Raw genomic sequence first — 22,734 nt, 5'->3', positions numbered from 1 at the left:
TTGTGTTTGGGCCCCCCCTGGACGAGCAAGCATAGGCACGTGCCTAGAATGCCTATGCATAAATCCGGCCCTGCCTTTAACTATAGCTTTTATAGTTATACGTTAACAATAGTTTTACATATTCATACTTCTTAATGATGCGGCCATGTTTGTCATACACAAATAAAGCTAATATAGAAATAAAGAGTAAAATATAGATGTAAGAGTATAAGAAAAATTACAAATACATTAGCACATGCACTCAAACAAAGCATTATATTTAATAAATAGGAATAAATATCTAAGAAGCAGTTTTGTTTTTGTTTTGTTTTGTTTTTTTATAGCTTTTGTTCATTATTTGATGCAGTGTTTTGTCTTTATATACCAAACCAAAAAACTACATACTTCAACAACACAGGTAAAAGACAGGTAAAACAAGATGGATCAGATGCTGGAAGAGAACCTTAGAAATATCGGTCATTGTGATTCTAAACTAAACAGAACAATCTTCAATGAAACAGCATATGCAGTCAATTTTACTTCTCTAATGAGACATTTTTCCTATACTAAAAACTGCATATTCCGGGGAAAAGGTGGGGGCTTGATTTTATCCATTGGGAATTAATTAGAACGTAAACAGAGCGCAAGCAGTCCTAAATTGTGAGCATACAGCTGATCCTCATATTTATTGGAGCCTCTATTTGCTGGGAAGCGAGACTGAAAGCCAAGTTAAACTATCTTGGCATATATAGTTAATGCTTCTTTTTTAAAGCTCTTTTTTTCTTAATAAACATCAACCAGCATTAAATTGCTGCATTAACTATTAGTAAGATTTTATACTATTTTATATACAGTAGCCTAAAACAATGCCTAAATAGCTATTTGGTTATTATTAGCCTTAGCATTATTAGCAAGTGATGCCAGCTGACAGTTGTTTTAGAGGTGGAGCAAGTTACATTTTGGTGAAAGATTACAATGACTAATTAATTAATGTTCCATAACTCAAACATTAAAAATTAAAGTATTAATGCTTTTTAAATTACGTCAAATTTAATAGCAGGTGGAAAGTTACAGCTTCACAAAATCTCAACTTAAAATCCCACTTTTTGCCATTTAATTAAAAATAAACACATTATGATTTTTCCTCACTATTTTCTTCCAATTTTTTCATGCACCAGTGATAAAATGTAAGTTGCCGAAGTGGCTAACCTGTACTTCACCACTAATATTTTCTACATAAGTACTATAATTATCAATATATAGTAAACATTCCTAATTCTAAAATGTCCCTTTAATCACAAGTGTGTACTCTCCCCACTAAAGTGATTGAGCAGTTTTTGAGCAGACTCCAGACCAACCATCCCATTTCTATCCTCTCCAGCACCATGGCTGTTCACTTCTCTCCAATTACATACCATCTCATCTGCGTACAACACTTATCTGATGCCGGCTTGTGACTGGTAGAGGTCCATCATGGATTTATCACTCCTCAGATGGCCGTGATGATCCTGCTGCTGCTCTTGCTGCTTCAGAAGCCCAATGGAATGGATCTCTTCCAGGCTAGCAGAGAGCACGCGAATGGGAGAGCCCAGGTTACGTACCTCTATGATCTGATAGCTATCGAATACTGGACCATCAGGACTCTGCTTGAAGCGAGCCAGGCTGGTATCCTCGATAGGTAGGGTTTCAGGGTGAACGGTGAATTTGAGATGTGGTATCTGTAGGCCATGATGAGCTTGATAACATTTGCTTTCCTCGCCCCCAGATTCGCTCTCTGTATCTATGATTCCCTTCGAATACTGGTTCACCCCCTCCCAACTGCCTTGGCTCTGTTGCCATTGGAAATACGACGCATTTCCATTACTTCCCTGTGAACCTCTCGGGATGCAGTTTTGTGCCTCCTCTCCCATTTCTGACCAATCAGATTCCTCCTCCTCTGGGAGGGTTCCCAGCGATTGGACATCGGCATGCATGGAGATTTTGTCATAATGATTACTGTCCATGAACTGAGCTGGAGGTGGTGCAACTGGAAGTGGAGTGATGGGATCATCAGACTTCAGATGTTTCACCAGGGCATCCTGTAGCATTGATGTCACCTAAAGGTACAGGAATGTCTTAAATTAAGCCAACTAATTCTCGTTAGAGACATATTTGAAATAAGCACGAATGAACTAAATATTGTATGTAAGAGTTTATGTAATACAAAAGATTTGAATAATAAGACCAAATGTTGTGAGGAACATTTCCAAAAGCAAAATATACAAATGTCAATATGCTTTTTATTTCTAAAATACATTTGCTATTAAAGGGAATGAAATCACAAAATTCCTCACTGTGAGTTTTTCTCACAAGCTTTATTTATTTTTGTAAAATAGCCCCTTATATTCATCATATTCAGTATCTTGACTGAGCTATGATATTTTTGAATGGAAATATTTAAAGTAACTATGTACTATGAAGGGCGTCAAATATGAATATTACTAATTATAATGAAATCAAACTCTCACATTAATGGTCTCTAGACTTTGGATGGTTGTCTTTGCTGCAGACAGTTGTTCTGTGAGCTCTGAGATCCGCTCGTTCAGTCGCTCTCGCTCTCCATCCATATTTTGAGCCTAAATTGAAGTAGCAAAAAAGACAGGAAAGTGAATACAGTCAATAATAATTTGTTGGAATTTTAAAGTTTTTATGTAAATCAATGGCCTACTGATATAATGTAATTATGAAACCATTTAAATAAATGGGCTTAATTAGGCTGGAACAATTAAATAAGTCTGAAGGGTTAAATTGGGCTTTACCACACAATGCAGTTTTTTCTCCAGAAGGTGATTGGTTTGTTTTGTGCAGGAGTAGTTGTCCTGAAGTCTGATGAAATAGAAAGACATAGAAATCTATATAATATATTCACATGAATGCTTTGAAAAAACTACAAATTTCATGTTCTAAACACAGACTGGGTAGCACTAAATTAAGCATAGTTTAGAGCAGGGGTGTCAAACTCAGCTCCTGGAGGGCTGCAGCCCTGCAGCGTTTAGTTCCAACCCTGCTCAAACACACATACCATGTAGTTTTCAAATAACGGTGCATTCCAAACGTGATATATCGCCCTCCGAAGAGCACTTCGGAGTGTATACAATCATAGCCGCCATATTGAAGGGTCGTTCCAAACCGAAGTGCTCAAAACTGGTCACTTCAAAGGGCCCTTCGGAATGAAGGATTTCGAAGGCTACAACTGATGGACACTTTATTCTTTGCATGATGACGGTGCCTCCGTGTGGGCACGTGATGATGATGCAGAAGGGCACTTCAAGAAACAGTTGTTTGGTCCCCTACACCCTTCAACCCTTTGAAGCTCTCACTCCGGAGGGAAAACTGTTCCTGTAGCTCAGTGGTAGAGCATTGTGTTAGCAGTGTAAAAGGTTGTGGGTTTGGATTCCCAGGGAACACACATACTGGTAAAAAATATATAGCCTGAATGCACTGTAAGTTGCTTTGGATAAAAGCGTCTGCTAAATGCATAAATTATTAAACACTTTGAAGGGATTAGGGCATAGGGATGAGCCTTTCCGAATGGAACGCAGGGTTCGTCTGAAGGACCTGATCAGGTGTGTTTAATTAGGGTTGGAGCTAAACTCTGCAGGGCTGCGGCCCTCTAGGAATTTAGTTTGAGTTTGACACCCCTGGTTTAGAGCAAATCATTGATTGGTTGGTCCAGGTTTTATTTTAAATAATGACAAATATACAATTTGTCTTTGACTAAAAACAGAAATAATATTACAATCACCCTTTTGAAAAGTGCAAGCTTACCTCATGGTTAAACAGAGATCCAAAGCATAAATAGCTCACTCACCCTTGTAAAAAAATAAGTACACTTCAGCCAAATTTTGAAAAGATTATTTATTATGAAAATAATATACTTTAAAAGAATAGACTTAAGTGCAAACTGGATATGGTGTTTTAACTGACTCAATTAATTGGAATTATATGAAAATATATTAACGTTTACATTTTTATTAAATGCAATTAGCTGAACTTTAGAGTGTTTTCTGAACCACTTAAGTACATCTTTATATGTGATTTAATAATTAATAGCTCATCATGTATAAATTATCATACCAAATAACACTACAGTTAAAATTATAATCAAGTTCTTTACATGATGTTACATGTCTAGTATGTTCTGTTTTTATTGGTTTTAGTTCTGCTCCCTGTGACCTAGTTTTCCTGAGTTGTCTTTATTCATCATTATATCCACCTGTGTCTTGTTAATTAACTCATCAGTTCCTTTGTTTGCTTTGTGTACTTAAACCCTTAGTTCTGCCTTTGTCTCTGTCTGTTCTTGTTGATTATTTGGTATGTACAGTATCTACTGGTTTATTATTATAGACTATTTCTTCTTCTTATAGTCTATTTCTTCGTATTATAGTCTTATTCATATCGTGTGAGTGTTTTATACTATCAAATGTTACAGAAGAACGGACCCTTTACTGATCAGCATGGACTCACCTGCTGTACTACTGCTATGCTTGGAACAGGACAGAAAAGCCTTGAGGCCCACACCTGTGGATTCCTCTATCTGGCGAGCCTAACAAACTTTCCCAATTGCTCTTTGTGCTCATTCTACCTGGCCAGTATGAACAAGCACACAAAGGCTCAACTACCTGGTGTGGGTCCTTGGGAATCTTTCACCAAATTTGTTGAGTGGGTGCTGGTGTGCAACGGATCCCCGTACAATGTCTGCCCCTCTGAAGAAGAACTCACCAGCACCGCTCCGACTCCAGCACCACCAGAGACCAGCTATCAACCAGCGAGCGAACCGACAGGGATTCTTTTAGAACCTATCACTGTGATGGACGAGCCTGAACCAAGGAAGAGGTATGAGGGAGCCATCGCCCCGGAGCCCGTTCCACAACATGAGTCTGACCAGGTGCGTGACTCCAGCACCACCAGAGACCAGCTATCAACCAGCGAGCGAACCGACAGGGATTCTTTTAGAACCTATCACTGTGATGGACGAGCCTGAACCAAGGAAGAGGTATGAGGGAGCCATCGCCCCGGAGCCCGTTCCACAACATGAGTCTGACCAGGTGCGTGACTCCAGCACCACCAGAGACCAGCTATCAACCAGCGAGCGAACCGACAGGGATTCTTTTAGAACCTATCACTGTGATGGACGAGCCTGAACCAAGGAAGAGGTATGAGGGAGCCATCGCCCCGGAGCCCGTTCCACAACATGAGTCTGACCAGGTGCGTGAGCCGGCAACTCCGTGGACCGCCGAGGGAGTGTTTGTGGAGCTCGAGGACTGGGAGGAAAGCCCTGCCCACTTGCTGTGTGTAAATCTGATATGGCTTCTGGTGGATATTTTGAGGAACTTAAGGACACATTTTTAGGAGGATGTTATTGACCGGTTTGAGGAGGTAAAACGCAATTCTCTTGAGTTTCCGCTGGTTCCGTCCAGCTCTCCTGAGCTTCCTGTGTCTCCCAAGTTCCCACCGAGCCTCCCTCTCCCACCTCCTCAATCCGCCAGTTCCTCAGCTCCACTTCCGCTCCTGTCCTTCAGCCCCACTGCAGCTCCCAATGACATGGAGGACCTGCCCAGTGTCTTCAGGCCATCAACTCCACCCAGTACAGAGGATCCCCTGGTTCCAACTCTAGCCTCCATGCCCATTGCTCCACCTCTGCCTGTCGACACTTCGGCTCCACCTTAGCCCTTCCCTTGGCTCAACCGAAAACCATCGGCCATATGGCTTCTCTGGGCTCCCTCGTCCCTCCGGCTCCACCTTGGTCAGCCATCGACCTGCCTGCACCTTCGGCTCCGTCTGCCTCTACCTTCACCCTCGGTTCCACCGGTTCAGCCACTGTCCTCTGGTTCCCTGGTTCTACCTCGGTCTCCAGGACCATCAGTGTCACGTGGGCTTTTCAGCTCATCAGCTCCACCTGGGTCTCCATAATTCATGGCTGCATCTCCATCGGTAGTCCACAGGGTGTCATCTCCTATCACCTTCTACTTCACCCTGGGGCCTCGTCCTGGTTGGCCTCTGGATTACCATCCTGTTCTTGGCTCCTCACTGGCTCCTACCACCATCCATTCCCCCATGGACTGTATCTTCTGTCCTGGACTCTTTGGCTGCATTCCAGTCCATTTTTTTTAAATGCCCTTCACTCACAAACTTCCCTCCATCTCATTTACTCGGATGTACTTCATTGATTATGTTGCATGAGTGCCCACTTCTGGCGGAACCTTTGGAATGGGCTGAATTGGAACGTCCTAATCCCTTGATCACTTAGCATCCACTATGGAGTTGGATTATTGTCTACATTTTTCCCCTTATGAATTTGTTTGATGCAGCATTCTATGTTATATTCTATAGCTACATCAAAATTCTTCTTTAAAGAACAACAAAAGATTATTCAAACATAATGATTTGAATGTACTTTAAAGTAAAACTTTTAAATTGACATTACAAAGTGCACCTTTTAAAAGTGTACGTAAGTTTATGACACATGAAATTGTCCGTCTTTAAGTATACTACAAATGCACATTAGGCTCACTACTTTTTTTTTGAGTGAAGTATGGATTAGCTCAGATGAAATAGTGAAATCTTCAGTGCTGTTTCTCTTGTTAGAGCAAATCTTATATAAAACCATCAAAAGCTAAAGCAACAGATTTGTTGTTAAATGTCTTAAATTATTCTTTGTTATAAAATTCAGCATGGTCGAGACTGCTCTCATATATCCTCTTTATATATCTATTCAACATTAAAATATATGGTCTACTAAATGAGTTAATGTAGTGTATGTATATAGTGCATGCTGAAGCACGTGCATTGCCCACAGAACCAAAAACCCTGACTGTTTTTAAACAAGGCTGAAGTTTTAGCTCAAATTATGCTAAAACAGTATTTTTGAGCAGGTCTAATAGAATATAATAGAATAGAATGTGATAGCACAGTACAGTTTAGTCTTGTGTCTCACCTTGTGAACCACTCCATTAAGCTGCTAAGCTCTACGCGAGTTCTTTGTAACTCAGATTCAAGGAGCTGGTGTCCGGTTTTGAACTCAGCTCCCATACATTCCATTCGCATAGTGGTCTGCAGCAAGCTGTGTTGGAGAGCCTCATTCTGCTCCTGTAACATCCTGGATGGAATAAACATACAGACAGTCCATCAAGCATGCCTCCAAGAAAACACAAACTGCAAGATACAGAACGGTTTTATTAGCTATGACATGCCAGGAAGGGATCATTTGTATCTAAGTGCGTCTTAAATCAAATTGTTTCTCTACCACCCAGACTAAGCTGAAAAGCCATGTCCAGAACCAAAGGTAAGGCAATTAGTACTTTAGCAGGCAGAATGCAAAAAAAAATGCAAAGAAACAAAAACTCACATTAACCTCTCCAATTCTGAATCCTTTTCCTGTGTAAACATGAAAGCAGAGTCAAACGTGGAAAACCACAACAGCAAATAATCATCAGTATATATAAATATATACCAAAGCAATAAGCCCCAAGAAGCCGTGGTTTACAGTGAATTTATAACAGCTAAGGGGCATTGTTCCCTAAAACCCCCTTAGCTGTTATAAAAATGTTATTCCATATATGTAGCAAGGTTGTACAAAATAACACAAAGTAAATCAAATGTAATGATTTTAATAAAAACATTCCTCCGCTAAACAATGGTTTTCAGAAATGGTTGTGGTTGCAACAATGTAGTTGCAAAGTAACACACAGAAACAAAGAGGTGTATGTTTGTAGAGTAATTTACAACAGCTTTGAACACAGCTCAACCAATCAGAATCAAGGACTGGAACTATCCATTTTATACATTTTCATTCTACTTCAACACTATGGAAAAAATTCTCACCTTTGGGAATGAGGATGACTCTTGGTAGCTCACTGTGGATTGATCGTCCTGGATAGTGGAGCTAGCAGTTGAATCTGACTTGTTAGAATGTGGAGAAGTAGACCGTTGGCCAATTGGTGAGTGGCGAAGATGGCTTGGGTGATCATCCTCTTTGAAGTGGGAATGATAATGGTTTGATTCAGAATGAAATTGGTGATGTCCCATATGGGAATGTTGATTCTGCGATTCTGGATGGTCATAGTGATGATAGTGATCTTGGGAATGATGATGGTGGGATTCTGGTTGGGAATGATGATGAGATTCTGAATGCTCATGTTGTTGAGGATGATTAGTCTCTGGATTGGAATGGTGATGGGCATTTGAATGGGAATAATTGTGGGATTCTTGAGACTTGTGGTGACGGTAATGATCTGATTCAACAGGGGGGTTATCATGACTTCCTGAGTGGAAATGGTTAGTATGAGGTTCTGGAGAATTGTGATCACTTTGGTGGTGGAATTCCAAATTGGAAAGGTGTCCTTTAGAATGTGATGTGCTGTGATTTTGGGACTCTGAACATGAATTGGGATTATTTTCATAATGATGGGGTGAATTAGATTGTACAGGACTTTTTGGATGACTGTCAGACAAGTGATGTTGATGAGGATTATGGTGAGTGTCACTGTGAGAAGAATGATAATGGTGTTCAGGTGTAGAGGATGCATCATGTGAATGAGAATATTGGTGAGTTTCAGTGTGTGAATCATCATGGAAATTATGGTGCTCTGGTTCTGAATCTGAAGTGTGATGGTGATGATCAGGGTTTGATGAGTGATTAGGATGGGAATGATGATGGTGATGATGCTGGTGAGACTTGGGATGAGAGGACTCATAGTCAGAATGACAGTGTTGAGATTTCACACAAAACTGATGGTGTGTTTCTGAGTCAGTAGAAAGATGAGACATACTACTATGCTGTTCTCCATGGTGGTGGAGAGAAGGAGGTGAATAGTGATGAGATTTTGGATGGGAATGGTGGTGGGAAGTTTCTGAATGGGTGGAATGATGATGTGATGTGTGGTGACTTTCATGGTGGGGATGTGGTGGCGAAGGTGAATGATGATGGTGGTGTGATTCTGCATGAGAAGGATAGCTGTGAGCTTCTGGATGATGGTGAGTTTCTGATTTAGAAGAATGTATTGGACTGTGGTAAGATTCATGACGGTAATGTGATGGAGAAGGGGAATGATGGTGGGAATCTGAATGAAGAGAGTTATGGTGTGGTGATGGGCTACGATTAGTTTCATGATGGTGATGTGATGGTGAATGATGGTGATGAGATTCTGAATGGACATGATGGTGTTGATATTCTAGTTGGGCATGATGGTTATGGGATTCTGAATGGACATGATGGTGAAGGGATTCTGGTTGGGCATGATGGTGATGAGATTCTGGATGAGCATGATGGTGATGAGATTCTGGATGGGCATGATGGTGATGAGATTCTGAATGGGAATGATGGTGATGAGATTCTGGATGGGCGTGATGGTGATGTGATTCTGGATGGGCGTGATGGTGATGAGATTCTGGATGGGAATAATGGTGATGAGATTCTGGATGGGCATGGTGGTGTTGGGGATCTGGATGGGCATGATGGTGATGTGATTCTGGATGGGTATGATGGTGATGAGATTCTGAATGGGCATGATGGTGATGAGATTCTGGATGGACATGATGATGGCGGTTTTCTGTTTCTGGAGAACAAGGACATGAAGGTGAGCTATGATTATCTTCGTTGTAATGGTGGTGTGATGGAGACGGTTTGTGGTGTGAAGTTCGATGATTCAGTGAATTGAAATGTTCTTTGGGGGCAGTTTGGTGCTTTTTCTGACTTTTGTGGCCATGTTCAGTCCCAGATGAAAGACCTTTTGAAGAAGAACTAGTATAGCTTATATCACTTTTTGCACTGTCACGTCGATGCCTGGGAACAGCCTGGTGCTGTTGTTGATAGATGAGGTCCCTTTCAGGATAAGAATGTTTGTTCGAGCAGGAGGTCTTGCTTGAATGTGAGTGCCGATTGGAATGGGAGCGCTTACTTGAGTGAGAATGCTTACTGGAGTGCGAGTATTTGCTGACATGGGAGTGAGCAGTTGATGTTATGGAACTAGCACTACTTCCAGGCCAGCTTCTGGTCATTTTTGACTTCTTTTCTTTTTTATGTTCTGGCTTCGGAGACAATGCCTTTGGAGACGTTGAAGTTTGACCAGGGCTCAAGGGCCTGTTAACATCTGTTACCCCAAGTGATGTAAGTCTTGATGGGCTAAGTACCTGCCTTGTGATTTCATTCAGAAAGGCAGAAAACTTCATCTTCTCCTTCACAAAGTTCTTATGAGCCTCTTGTTTCCTTTTCTCCAGCCCTTTCTCATCCAAGTCTCCAACACCAGCATGATCTGTTTGCCTTGACAAAACCTCCATAGACTTGGTCTTTCTTATGTTTGCAGCCCCTTTAGCACGATTATGTTGTTGCCCCTTATTGCCCTTTTCATCCTTTTCTTGAGAATTTGTTGCAGTCTTCTTGGCAGTCCCTGCACTTTTTTCTTTGACAGTCAGGTTCTTTTCCATGCTTGTGGACTTCTTCAGTTGGCCAGCAGCATCCAATAAAGGCATTGTATCTACATCATCCTCATCATCCTCAAAGGCTCTCCGTCCTCTGCTGATATCCATACATGATTGTGAGTACTTTGGACGTTGAATAGCTCGCTTGGACTCAGTAGGCAAAGGGGCATTTTCCAGACTGGATTCGGAAGACCACGAAGAACATGAACCAGAGGAAGAGGAAGAAGAAAAGCTAGAATTGGAGAAATATGATTTGGAGGAAGAAGATGAAGAGGAATTGGAGGAGGAAGAGGAATCAGAAGAAGAGGAATCAGAACTGGATGAGCTTGATGAAGACTTTGACAAAGAACTAGAGGAAGACCCAGAAGAGTTTGAGGAAGTGACTGAAGCTTTAGAGTGAGTTTTCTTTTTCGGTGTGTGATGTTTATCCTGATGTTGTGGATAATGATGATGATGGCTATCAGTTTGGGGGTGATGATGGTTATAATGCTCATGACTGTGATGACGACCACTGCTGGCATCTGAAGCACTATAGATAAAAGAAAAAAATAATTAGTGGATCTTACTAAGGTACTAATTATTAGTTACTACTACTATTATTACTTATTAAAACCCCATTACTTATTTATGTATAAATTCATCCCACACTCATTTGTGCTGTAGATGTAATGGAGGCCAGCTAGTAAGAGCTGTGCAGGTAAACCTCACTCCTCTGATTTCAAAAGGGGCACTAGTAACTGACACTAGAGGCTGCAGTCTTTTGCGTCTTTGTTGGCATGCCCACCTCCCATGCCGGAAACTCCAGTTGGAATCCCATGGTCAAATAGAACCGGAGGGGTTGCGTTGGTGGCGTGACCTGGATGGAGGTGAGGTTTAAGGGGGTGAGTGTAAAAGAGGCCAGCTAGTAAGAGCTGTGCAGGTAAACTTCACTTCCCTGATCTCAAGAGGCACAGTAACGACTAACGCTAGAGCTTGTGGTCTTTACCAACCTTGTTAGTGTGCCCACCTCCCATGCTGGATACACCAGCTTAAATGCTGTTTGGTGTGTGGCGAGTAGAACCAGAGGGGTTACATAGACATGAATGATACCTAAAACCATGTGCTTTCTTTTGATTTGGGCTAGTCAACAACCACTCAGGAGACCCTAGCAACAACCTAGCAAAGCCCTAGAAACCACCCATAACACCATAGCAACCACCCTGAATACCCTAGCAACTGTTTAGCAACAGCACACATTTTCTTAAAGCTGCAGTCTGTAAGTTTTGCCTCTTTGTCACCATGATCGAAACCTGCAGTTGTAGTTATTTGTGGAATTATCATCTTTTTGTGGGTTGTGCATCAGTACGGCTCCTCAGCGCAGATGTATCTGATGTTTTGAGGTGTATGTGAGGGCTGTCAGTCAACTCATCAGTGTGGACATTCACTGTACTTCGGAATTACAGATACTATGTCTTGGAAGTATGTCCAAATAAGAAGTTTCGCTGGAAAATGTCATCTGAAAAGTAAGTAACATGTCTGCCAGTTTTGTTCTGACCAACTGAAAAAAAAAAAAAGTTTTACAATAAATTGTGCTACCAATGGTGTTTAAATCTAACAATCGCAAATTTAGCTCAGATCACGTCAAACAGTGCAAATTATTATTATTGTTATACTTTGTTCTCAAATTGTTAATGGTAACAACATCAGCATTGTGTGACTACATATTTAGTGTGTTTTAGTGTTATCTGTAGATTTCAGTTTCTGTATAATCTAATACCTAATTGTCATCAAATGTCATTGAAAGAAATTGTTCTTTTAACCTCAAAAAGCAATTTAATCAATTTCCTTAAAACTCATTCTAAAATGACAAGTTTAATTATTCCAGCTGCTGTAAGAAGAGGCTACAAATGATCTGCCGCCTGCAGCATTCACACATCCAATATAGCCTACTAGCCGGGACTCCTTTACAGGGACGTGCACAGGGGGGTGGCCCGGTGGCTAGAGCCACTGACCCTTTGCCCTCATCGGCTGAGTTGCCCCTCTCACCAATCCCCCTATCACCCCAGCTCAAAGCGGTCTGTTCCTGCTCCGCTAAAGATCCGCTGATTCCGCTAATCCGCTCCGTGTTTTCCCGCCTGCTCCGCAGCATCACTCACGATCTGTGTGCCGCTCTCTGGAGTGGAGACAACAGTTCCCAATGTTGTTGCATTAACAGGTATATGCATTACAATCCACATTACAGTCAGTGGATGATTCGCTGAATTAGTAATTTGGTAGTTTGTTTCAGTATTTCTGTCAGTAATGATTTGCTCTCAGTCTTTTAAAAGTGATAACAACAAAATATCCACGTTCTTAGAATTAGAATGTCTAATCAAATTATTTAACCCAATATAAATATCTAATATAAATAACCCCAAATTTGCTGTTGTTGGCACACTTTGTAGACAAAAAAATGCCTTCACAAAAAAAGAAGACAGAGACAGAGAGAAAGAGCGAAGGGAGGCTGCTAAAGGCAGTTCAACATTGCAAACACGAATTCAAAGCTCCAGCAAGCCAGCAGGTAAATCATCATATAGAATATTTAGCAGTATGTCACACTTTAATTCTTTTAATTAAGTATATTTCCCATTATAATTACTTGTCTTGATACTAGTAATCTATAACTGTCAGACGCTGGTTTATGTTTTGTGTGCTCCCCACGTGACTCCAATGCCCGTATATGGTCCTTCCTGTTCCTGTCCTCGTTTGTGTGTATTCGTCTCTAGCTGTGTTTATTAATATGTTCCCAGGTGTTCTCCATTGGTCCTGTGTATTTAAAGTGTGTTCCAGGTCTTGTTCTTTGTCAGTCGTTGAACGTTATCCTGTCGTCCTGATGTGTTGAGTCCTGTGATCCCCAGCCTTTGTTAATAAAACCCTTTTGATTTATTCTACTCCGTGTCTCCTCGCTCCTTCGTTCCTCGTTTGTAACGTGACAAACACATCATATTTTATTAAATCCATAATAGTAGGCCTATAAATGGTTAAATTATATAAATGTTCTAAATGAGTTGTTTATTAGTATATAATGTAGATTTATGCTGTAAAATATTAAATGTTTAATGCCATTTTTTACTTATGTGGTGCTCAAGATAAGTTAAAATGATGCAGAAGTACAATGAAAGTATCTGTCCTATCCTAATGAAAGTATTCCTATCATTTTAAATGATCAGAATGTATCTATGACAAAGGGTTCTAAAAATATGGCTTCTTATAAAAAAGGGTTCTCATGGCTCAGTTTGACCTGGGTTAGGGGTAAGTTGACCCGAGTCAAGTCAGTGGGTAAGATGCACCATCAGGGTGTAAAATGACCATCTGACCAAATCTGATTCAAACCCATGTAAAATAAATAATAATTTAAAAAAACTTATTTAATTTCCTTTTACAAACAGAATATTTATTTTCATAAAGTTAACTTTAACAACATAAAACCAACCAAATGAAGATTAGATTTCAATATTTAATTGTTTGCATTTCTGAAACAATATGTTGAACACTAAAGTTGTAACCTTCCTAAAATAAATGGTTAAAAATAATATAAATGTTCTAAATGAGTTGTTTATTAGTATATAATGTAGATTTATGCTGTAAAATATTAAATGTTTAATGCCATTTTTTACTTATGTGGTGCTCAAGATAAGTTAAAATGATGCAGAAGTACAATGAAAGTATCTGTCCTATCCTAATGAAAGTATTCCTATCATTTTAAATGATCAGAATGTATCTATGACAAAGGGTTCTAAAAATATGGCTTCTTATAAAAAAGGGTTCTCATGGCTCAGTTTGACCTGGGTTAGGGGTAAGTTGACCCGAGTCAAGTCAGTGGGTAAGATGCACCATCAGGGTGTAAAATGACCATCTGACCAAATCTGATTCAAACCCATGTAAAATAAATAATAATTTAAAAAAACTTATTTAATTTCCTTTTACAAACAGAATATTTATTTTCATAAAGTTAACTTTAACAACATAAAACCAACCAAATGAAGATTAGATTTCAATATTTAATTGTTTGCATTTCTGAAACAATATGTTGACCACTAAAGTTGTAACCTTCCTAAAAACACACTAAACAGAGGGTTTGTTGGCCATTGGGGACTACAGAAAGTTATATCTGATTATAATGCGATGAAAAGCATTTTCTGGTTCTTATCAGAGAAGGATTTGGTGCACTTGTACACTGTTCCTATCAAATAAACTACAAATAATATGATAAACTAAACCAGAAATATCACATTAAAATACCAGTTTATAATTCAGAGATTTAGCTTAACTACAGTGCCTTATGGTGGGGTAAGTTAAAATGTTGACTCAATTTACCCCACAGCATTTGGCTCACTTTGCCCCATAGCTGCCATTTTGGAAAAAATAGCTACTGTTTCTTACCAGTTCAGGCTAATATTTAGCTAAATTATTTGCATGGTTTTATATGTTGCTAAATCACCTATGTATCATAAATATTGTTAGACCTGGATAAATTTGCTTTGATGTAACAACCATTACATCTGTTATGCTCAAATTTTACTTTGACAAGCAAAAAACAGTTTTTAAAGTAAAGGGGTGCCTTCCATTCCCCCCATGTGATTCTCCTTTTCACAGTCTGGCAGAAATGATGGGTGGTTCCAAAAAACATGGTCACATGACAGTAAAAGTGTACAGTTGCCAAGAAACGGGGGGTGGCTCCACTTACCCACTGGCTCAACTTACCCCACTCTCCCCTACTTCCATTGAAGATGAGGCAGAAGCAGGCTCAGAGTGAGGAAGAGCCCATTCTTATCAAAACATCTACAGTAAAGTCTGAAATTATTACAGAGTGTGCTGTCTTCTCTTTTAATTGCATATTTGTAACAACTGGATAATTTGTATTAACAAGCACCCACCCCCCTAGTGCCCCTTTTTTGGTTTGGGCCACTGCCCCTCAAAATGTCTGTGCACGGCCCTGCTCTTTTATATATACAGACGTGACGAATAATGACGAATAGCGGCAAACTTGGAAAACATTTTTACAAGCTTACCATTATGAATTGTTGAAGGTAGGAGATCGTTTTGAACACTGATTGATCATGTACTTGCTCAATAATTGATCTTGGATCATTTTTAACCAAAGAAGGAACGGAATGCAGCTTTAAGAAAGTACTGTTGTTTCTAATATTGCTAAGTTTTTGTGCGTCAAGATAACAACCATCTGTATATACATTGTGAATGTTTATATTTATATATAAATTTTAAAAATGCTTCTCTAATGTTTCTTTTCTTACAAATATATATATTTTTATTACCTTTTATCCTCATTTTCCTCTGGAAGGTGTGCACCACGATGGTGATGTTGGTGACGATGAGACGAGTGTCGATGCTGATGATGATGATGGAGTTGACTATGGTGATGTATCTGATGATGAGCCATTGTCTATATTCTTGCTTCTCGTCAGAAAGAGAATTAAATTGAATTAAATTGTTCTTGCTTTGTACAACTGCTTGTTTCCTGAGCAACAAATAATCCAAAAGTGTAATGGAAAGTACTGTGGGAATACATAATAGTAAAGTTTGGTAGTGGTAATTTAAAATGTAAAAATATGTATTGCCAGTTACAAAGCAACAAACAAATTGTTTGGTAAAGCATGGAATATCTGACTGAATTACTGACATTTTATAAACTGACATTTAGATTTTAGATCTAAACAAATGGGTTTATATAATATACAATATACTTGATCTAAGAAATATAAACAGGAATTAAAAGAAAATACTTAATGAATACTTACAGGTGTCAGATAAAATTTTAAAACATACCTCATATTTTTTTAATTAACATAAAATAGAAACTGTTACAAGTTAGCTATGTGATATTGCAATATCTTACCGCAAAATGTTCAAAAGAGAGAAAAGAATCCAGACCTCCTCAAAGGATTAAAAAAAAATAAATATTTTGTAATATCAATTTAAAAGCACAATTTCAATTCTTAATTTCAAACAAATGCAACTTTGAGCAAACAAATGTTACTTTCTTGAAGGGTTCAAGAGAGATGATGAGAGCTCTGGCATTTTCACAACTTTTCTATCCATGTCTGTTCGTCCCTTTTATCTGACATGGCTGATTTTCCAACAGTCATCAGCACAGTGTGAGCACCAGATGTCAATAATTCCTATCTCATTGTCTGAAGTGCCCATGGCAAATTTGCGCAGCAATGACAATAACATCAATTCACAGCTAAAATAACGTTTGAAGGGGAGATTATTTTCCATGGTAGGCACTAGTGGCTGCCTCTTTTAATTTTGGGGGCCATCAGATAAAATAAGCTGCATGCATGTTTTTCAATTATGCTTTTAGGTCTTTAGAAATCATTTATAAGTATAAATAAATACATTTTTGGAGTTTTCACCAAGTGACAGTCTCATCTTTTAATTTGACCTTGTACATATTTTTGCCGTTTTAATAAAACACTGGTAAATTAGTAACTTGACATATACATATTGCACTATGGTTCACAGTTTCCTTTGCTTCAGGCCTGGGCTTGTATCTGTCATCACTATTGATGCATATGTTAATGCAACAGGGCTGATGATTCAGTCTGAGAATGGAATCATTGAGAATCAATTTGAATTTACAACATTAATCATAATACACGTTCACAGGCACATGTTTGCCCTCACCGTCCATGCCACCATTTAACTATGTGAGCCATCCTAATTACAGCACTGATGCCATAGATGAAAAAAATAAAAACTATGAAACTGTAGGGGCATCTCCAGGGTCTGTGGGTAGGTATGTATTTGTTCATTCCATTCCATGCTAGAAACCATCAATGATCAATTATGTAACACTGGTCAGGCACCCAACCATAATCAATGTCAAACTGGAATGAAATTTAACCTTCAGAAAAAGAACAAATAGACACAGACCAAATCACAGCTGAGTCCTAAATGAAAAGCCATACAAGGATGATAATTTCCTATCAACTTCCTCATATTATATAATACCAGAATTCACACAAGGACATTACAGTATGTGAATTCATTGCCAACGTGTCTTCAGGAACTATTCACCCCTCATTGATTATTTTTGTACTGCTGTGCTGTAGTGCCATATTGGATTTTTCTGTCCCAGTGTAATTCTCTGTCATTTTAAAATGAAATATACAAATATAAAGAAACTGATAAGTATTCACCCCATCATTGTTTAACAACCTAGGCTAGGTGAAGTTTGCAGGCAAGATAACTGACACAAATGCCTACCTAAACAAGATACATGTGTGCAAGTGAATCACGTTTAGTTGCTTGATTACAAGAAATCTTTGGTCTCACAATTATAAAATCAGACCAGTCAGAGCAGGTGAAGATATGACTGATATGGTGAAGATATGACTCCTAACTTAATCTGATTGAGCTACAGGCATCACAAAAGAGAGACATGACTAACCAACTAGACAAGAAGAGGAGGAAGTCCTCATTTGACCTTTTATATGCAGATTTATGTTTATGGTAGCCTCATCAACTTGCACCTATTATAAAATTAAGACTATCAAATGATAATTTTCAAAGTTATTTTGAAGATCTTTCAGAGTTGCAGAACACAGGATTTGTAACAAATTTAATGTCCATCGCAATGGACATCAGGTCTTGAAAGATATCAGCAGCACCTCATGAATTAGTTATGTATAACAGGTTGAGAAATTTGTGGAAGCATTTCAAAGCTAAATACAGAGCTACAAATTCTAATGTTTTATGAACATTGATGTTAATTAATGAAATTAATATTAATATGATTTAATTTATGTGATCAAAGTGACCATAGCCTGTCAATCAACTTTCATTGGTTTTAGTGAGAAACAGCCATAGTGGATGTGAGATCAGTGAATACACCGCAACACACACACTGATGCCTTGATGCTATAATGCACACAATCATATATTCATCAAAACAATCAGCAAGTACAAATAAACCCATTCACATACACACAATACTCGGATTCACCCACTTCAACCAACAAAAAGGATCAAGCGGGTTTTTTTGAGACTTCGTATCATCTTACCTTTTTTTCCACATTCTTACTGCATTGTTCATTCTTATAGTATGTGTTCTTTTCAAAATCTTAAACACTAGTTCAAATATAGTGCACAAGCTCTACTTATGTATGGTTAAAATATGGGGATTTTTTCTTCAGTCCTGGTGTCCATTATAGTGGACATGAAAAAAATCTAATAAAAAAAATTAGTTGGCACATATCTTGTTTTTTAGACTTATTTCTATATTGTAGAAGAGCAAATATCAAGTGGATAAAAAAAAATTTTGTTCAGTGAAAAAAATTCAGGTCTGAAGGGGTTAAAGCGTTATCTATTGATTCTACAGCTTATAATTTATTACGTATGATGGATCTGTATGAATATTAATTTAAAACGAATGCTTTATAATTATTGTTAAACTAATAGATTAATTATAATAATATAAATCATAATAATTACATAAATCATATAAAATATTTCTAAGTAATTATCATTAAAGCCAGCCAATTTTGTGTGGTTGGGGGGGGGGGGGGGGGGGGGGGGGGACTGTACAGTATAGTGACCTTTAAATTGGAGAAAGAGAACCTGGGGTAGTGACTTTTTTTTGCGTCAGACATGTGTCACTTTGCTCAGATCTGAGTGGTCCAATTTCAGTTTGAGATCTCTAACCCAGAACATAACTTGGAGCAGGTTAGCTGTGGAACACAAGTTACTATGGCAATGAACACTGCTAAAAGCCAAGCCACTTTCATGGTACCAAAACCCAGGATTGATGCAAATTAAACTGAAATTTACCTGGCTAGCCAGCTAATCCGGCTTCATGGTACAGGCCCCAGATCAGTCTCTCAGACTCCTTAGCATGCACTGATCCACTACAGATTGTGTTGACATGCTGATCACACTGCATACCACAAAACAAATGTTCTGGAACCATGTTGGAACATAGAGTAAACAATAGATGCGCATATGGATACTATGATGATCAAGTGCTCACTCTAGTGGTGAAATCACAACATGCAGCAATGATTGCTCAACATACTGATTTCTGTTAGTATTCGGTTCCCATAAAACAAAATATGTAAAAAAAATTTAAATATCTATAGCTCAACTAATCAATAATTTAAAAAGACCAAAATACATTTTTTAAACATTTAATTTAGCCAGACAGGATTTATTAATATAGGTAATATGAAAAGAGTATTACATATTGTACCAGTGATCATCCCTTCTGCCAACATTTTATCATAGGAAAAATACTTGAAACTTTTAACAACAGGATGCACACTTTCAACTTTCACAGGCTACTACTCCAAAATGCTATTTAATAAAATAACAAAAGTTTTTAACAAAACTGATTAATCAAATATGAAAAAACAATGTTTTTCAACATTGTCATTTAGAGATTTACTGATGATTGTGACATTGTGAAAAATGATCAGAACAACAAAACTGTTTGATCTCTTAAAACATGCTTTTAGTTAAGATTTTGCAAGCAGGAAGAAACAGAGGGCAGTAAGCATAATGAACAATAATAAAAGTAATAAGTTGAAAAGTATGACGTGTCCTGAAAATGTCCTGAGCATGTGGGGCACTTTAGAAATTTCATTCAACAACCAGTTCAAAACTTTCGGCTTCCTCAAACTCAGCATTCATCTTTGCTGCAAGATTGTCCAACTCTGACATCTGAAAGAGCAGGAGAAAAATTAAAACCAATCTAAGTAAATAAACAAGAAGCATAATGAGGCAACCCTGTTTGAAATTCATTTATGCAATTCCACTTGAAGTAGAAATTACGGTACACTATTAAAGATTCTTTAACATCCATGGAACCTGTCCATTACACAAAAGCTTTTTTATAGTGAAAAAGGTTCTTTAGATTATTAAAACATTCTTCACACTAAGAAACTAAATTCATTCTTTTAAGAACTGTTCACTGAAAGGTTCTTTGGGGAACCAAAATGGTTCTTTATGGCATCGCTGCAAAAACTCCCTTTTGGAACTGTTTTTTTTTTTTTATTTATTTATATAATTTCTAAAAATATATGTATTTTCAATAATTACATTTTGCTGAACATGTACTCATCCTCGGCCCATCCAACATGTAGATAAGATTTGGAGGGATTTTGCATTATATCACAATGGATCCTCTGCAGTGAATGGGTGTCATCAGAATTAGAACTCAAAGCTGATAGAAACATCACCATAATCCACAAGCAATTTACACCACTCCAGTCCATCAATTAACATCTCGTGAAGTGAAAATCTGCATGTTTGAAAGAAATAAATCCAGTGTTCAGGCATTTTCTCTATAAACCACTACTTCTGAGTCTATAGTCCATAATAACACTTTCGCTGGTGTTGTCCTCTCACATTAAAATCTGCCAACATGTTTGTTTAGAACTGCTCTGGACCATTTCTGCTTGACAGAAGTACATGATCTATGCATATTTGCATTCTCCTGATTCAGACAAGATGACTTTTTCACTGGAGAAATGAATATCACTGATAGAGGACTCGTTTTTTTTGGCCAGAAGTAACAGTTTGAAGTTAAAAACGTCTTCTAGATGGATCTGTTTCTTACAAACACAAAGCTTTTCACTTCACAATACATTAATTGATGGACTGGAGTTGTGTGGATTATTGTGATGTTTTTATCAGCTGTTTGGTGGCACCCATTCACTGCAGAGGATCCATTGGTGAGCAAGTGATGTAATGATAAATTTCTCCAAATCTGTTCTGATGAAGAAACACTCATCTACATCTTGGATGGCCTGAGATTGAGTGCATTGTTAGCAAATTTCCATTTTACACACTCCACCTTTAAATTTAAAGAGATGTTTTATACCACTATGTCCTCCTTCTTCCCCGACTCACTCTCACCTTTATCTGTTGTACGCGCTTCCGCCTGGTTGTCTTCTTCCCCAGACACACACCCGGGATGTTTGGATCAATATCTGGTGGGTTTGACGTGCTGTCTTCAGCAGCGGAGATGTTGAAAGAACCCAGTGAGATGGACATAGAGCCCAGAGGAGCTACTCTAGATCCCTCAGTTTTGCGCATCACCTCTGGTGTCTGAAGCCTCTCAAAACCAAACAGGGTCTCTCGGTTGTTGGGAGAAGTGGAAGGTGCATGATGGGATTTGGGGATTTCAAAGGACTTCTCCCCCATACTCAAGCGACTGTAAGAGCGTCGCACTTTTTGGGACCAAATGGGGTCCTGCTCCGATTCTTTGGGCTGAGAAGATGGAGATGAAGTAGGCAGGATGGGCGAGAGGACAGCTGCCTTGGGCACTGTTGCTACAGCTGGGGACGATGTCAAGACTCTGGACAGCTTTGTCGGCACTTCAGATAATCTTTCCACATTCTCTTTGTTACTGTCAGACAGGGCCTAGAGGAATATTTTTAAATGACAACATTATGTATTTTTGGTAGAGTCCAAAAAAACAAACAAAAAAAACTGGGTAGTTTGTTAGAAATACCTGAGTTTTTCTGGGTGCAATTTTCCTAAAAGTGATTGACCGTTTCACAGCCACAGGTGGAGCCTTAAATGTGAGAGACATAATAATATTACACATCTATTATAAAAACATATATTAATATACAGTGTTGCTTGAAAGTTTGTGAACCCTTTAGAATAGTCTATATTTCTGCATAAATATGACCCAAAAACAATTAGATTTTCACACAAATCCTGAAAGTAGACAAAGAGAAACCAATCAAACAAAGGAGACAAAAATATATACTTTGTACTTAGAAAAATTATCCGGTGTTAAAGGGGTCATATGATGTTGCTAAAAAGAACATTATTTTATGTATTTGGTGTAATGCAAAGTGTTTATGCGGCATTATTTTCCACATAATGTACATTATTGTTTCTCCTCTATGCCCCGCCTTTCTGAAACGCTTCGATTTTTACAAAGCTCATCAGTCTGAAAAGCGAGGTGTGCTCTGATTGGCCAGCTACCCAGTGCGTTGTGATTGGCCGAATTCCTCAAACGTGTGACGGAAATGTTACGCCCCTTACCATACTGTGATGCCCTGTCTGGCCGGCGCGACGAGACAAAAACATTAAACCCCATTATAAATGAGGCATTTGTTGCATCCAGTGGGGACATAATTACTGATTATAATGACTTATACTGTCTTTTACGCATTGCGTATCGCGCCGCGTAAATATAAAACCATGTCTGCATTTGTGATTGGAGAAACGACAAACAACAAGCGCTACCCTACACTGCTCAAAACTCTCGTTTGAATCGTCAGTGGCAAATTCTTTAAATAT

General features: G+C 38.6%; 2 protein-coding genes across 2 annotated transcripts in view; both read right to left on the bottom strand.

Annotated features, from left to right (window-relative positions):
- Positions 1-278: 278 nt before the first annotated feature.
- Positions 279-16,500, bottom strand: LOC107698543 (LIM domain-containing protein A-like). Its single transcript, XM_016499577.1, has 8 exons — positions 16,313-16,500; positions 15,732-15,971; positions 7,843-10,966; positions 7,367-7,395; positions 6,956-7,117; positions 2,778-2,844; positions 2,487-2,594; positions 279-2,075 (listed from the first exon to the last, which is right to left on the bottom strand). Exons 2-8 carry the CDS (start codon positions 15,854-15,856, stop codon positions 1,416-1,418), a joined length of 4,275 nt encoding a protein of 1,424 aa, XP_016355063.1. The 5' UTR covers positions 15,857-15,971; positions 16,313-16,500; the 3' UTR covers positions 279-1,415.
- Positions 16,501-19,842: 3,342 nt separating this feature from the next.
- Positions 19,843-22,734, bottom strand: part of LOC107698540 (sororin-like) — a 7,670-nt gene continuing 4,778 nt past the window's right edge. The window contains exons 4-6 of the mRNA XM_016499568.1: positions 21,932-21,994; positions 21,334-21,840; positions 19,843-20,136 (exon numbers count right to left, since the gene is read on the bottom strand). Of these exons, the coding sequence (XP_016355054.1) occupies positions 20,056-20,136; positions 21,334-21,840; positions 21,932-21,994 (651 nt within the window). The 3' untranslated portion in view covers positions 19,843-20,055. The remainder of the gene's footprint in view (positions 20,137-21,333; positions 21,841-21,931; positions 21,995-22,734) is intronic.

This window comes from Sinocyclocheilus anshuiensis, unplaced genomic scaffold (genome assembly GCF_001515605.1).
Source record: "Sinocyclocheilus anshuiensis isolate Anshui unplaced genomic scaffold, SAMN03320099.WGS_v1.1 scaffold10, whole genome shotgun sequence".
NCBI classification, from domain to species: Eukaryota; Metazoa; Chordata; class Actinopteri; order Cypriniformes; family Cyprinidae; genus Sinocyclocheilus; species Sinocyclocheilus anshuiensis.
Note: the sequence above shows the minus strand (reverse complement) of the source record. Positions and strands in the feature narration are given on the sequence as shown.

Bases quoted from the DNA above. Each gene is read 5' to 3' on its own strand.
- LOC107698543 (XM_016499577.1), bottom strand. From the start codon at position 15,856: ATGGCTCATCATCAGATACATCACCATAGTCAACTCCATCATCATCAT. The intron at 7,396-7,842 runs GTGAGAATTTTT...ATGTTTACACAG, and splicing joins AGTCATCCTCATTCCCAAAG to GAAAAGGATTCAGAATTGGA. The intron at 7,118-7,366 runs GTGAGTTTTTGT...TATTCCATCCAG, and splicing joins TCAGAATTGGAGAGGTTAAT to GATGTTACAGGAGCAGAATG.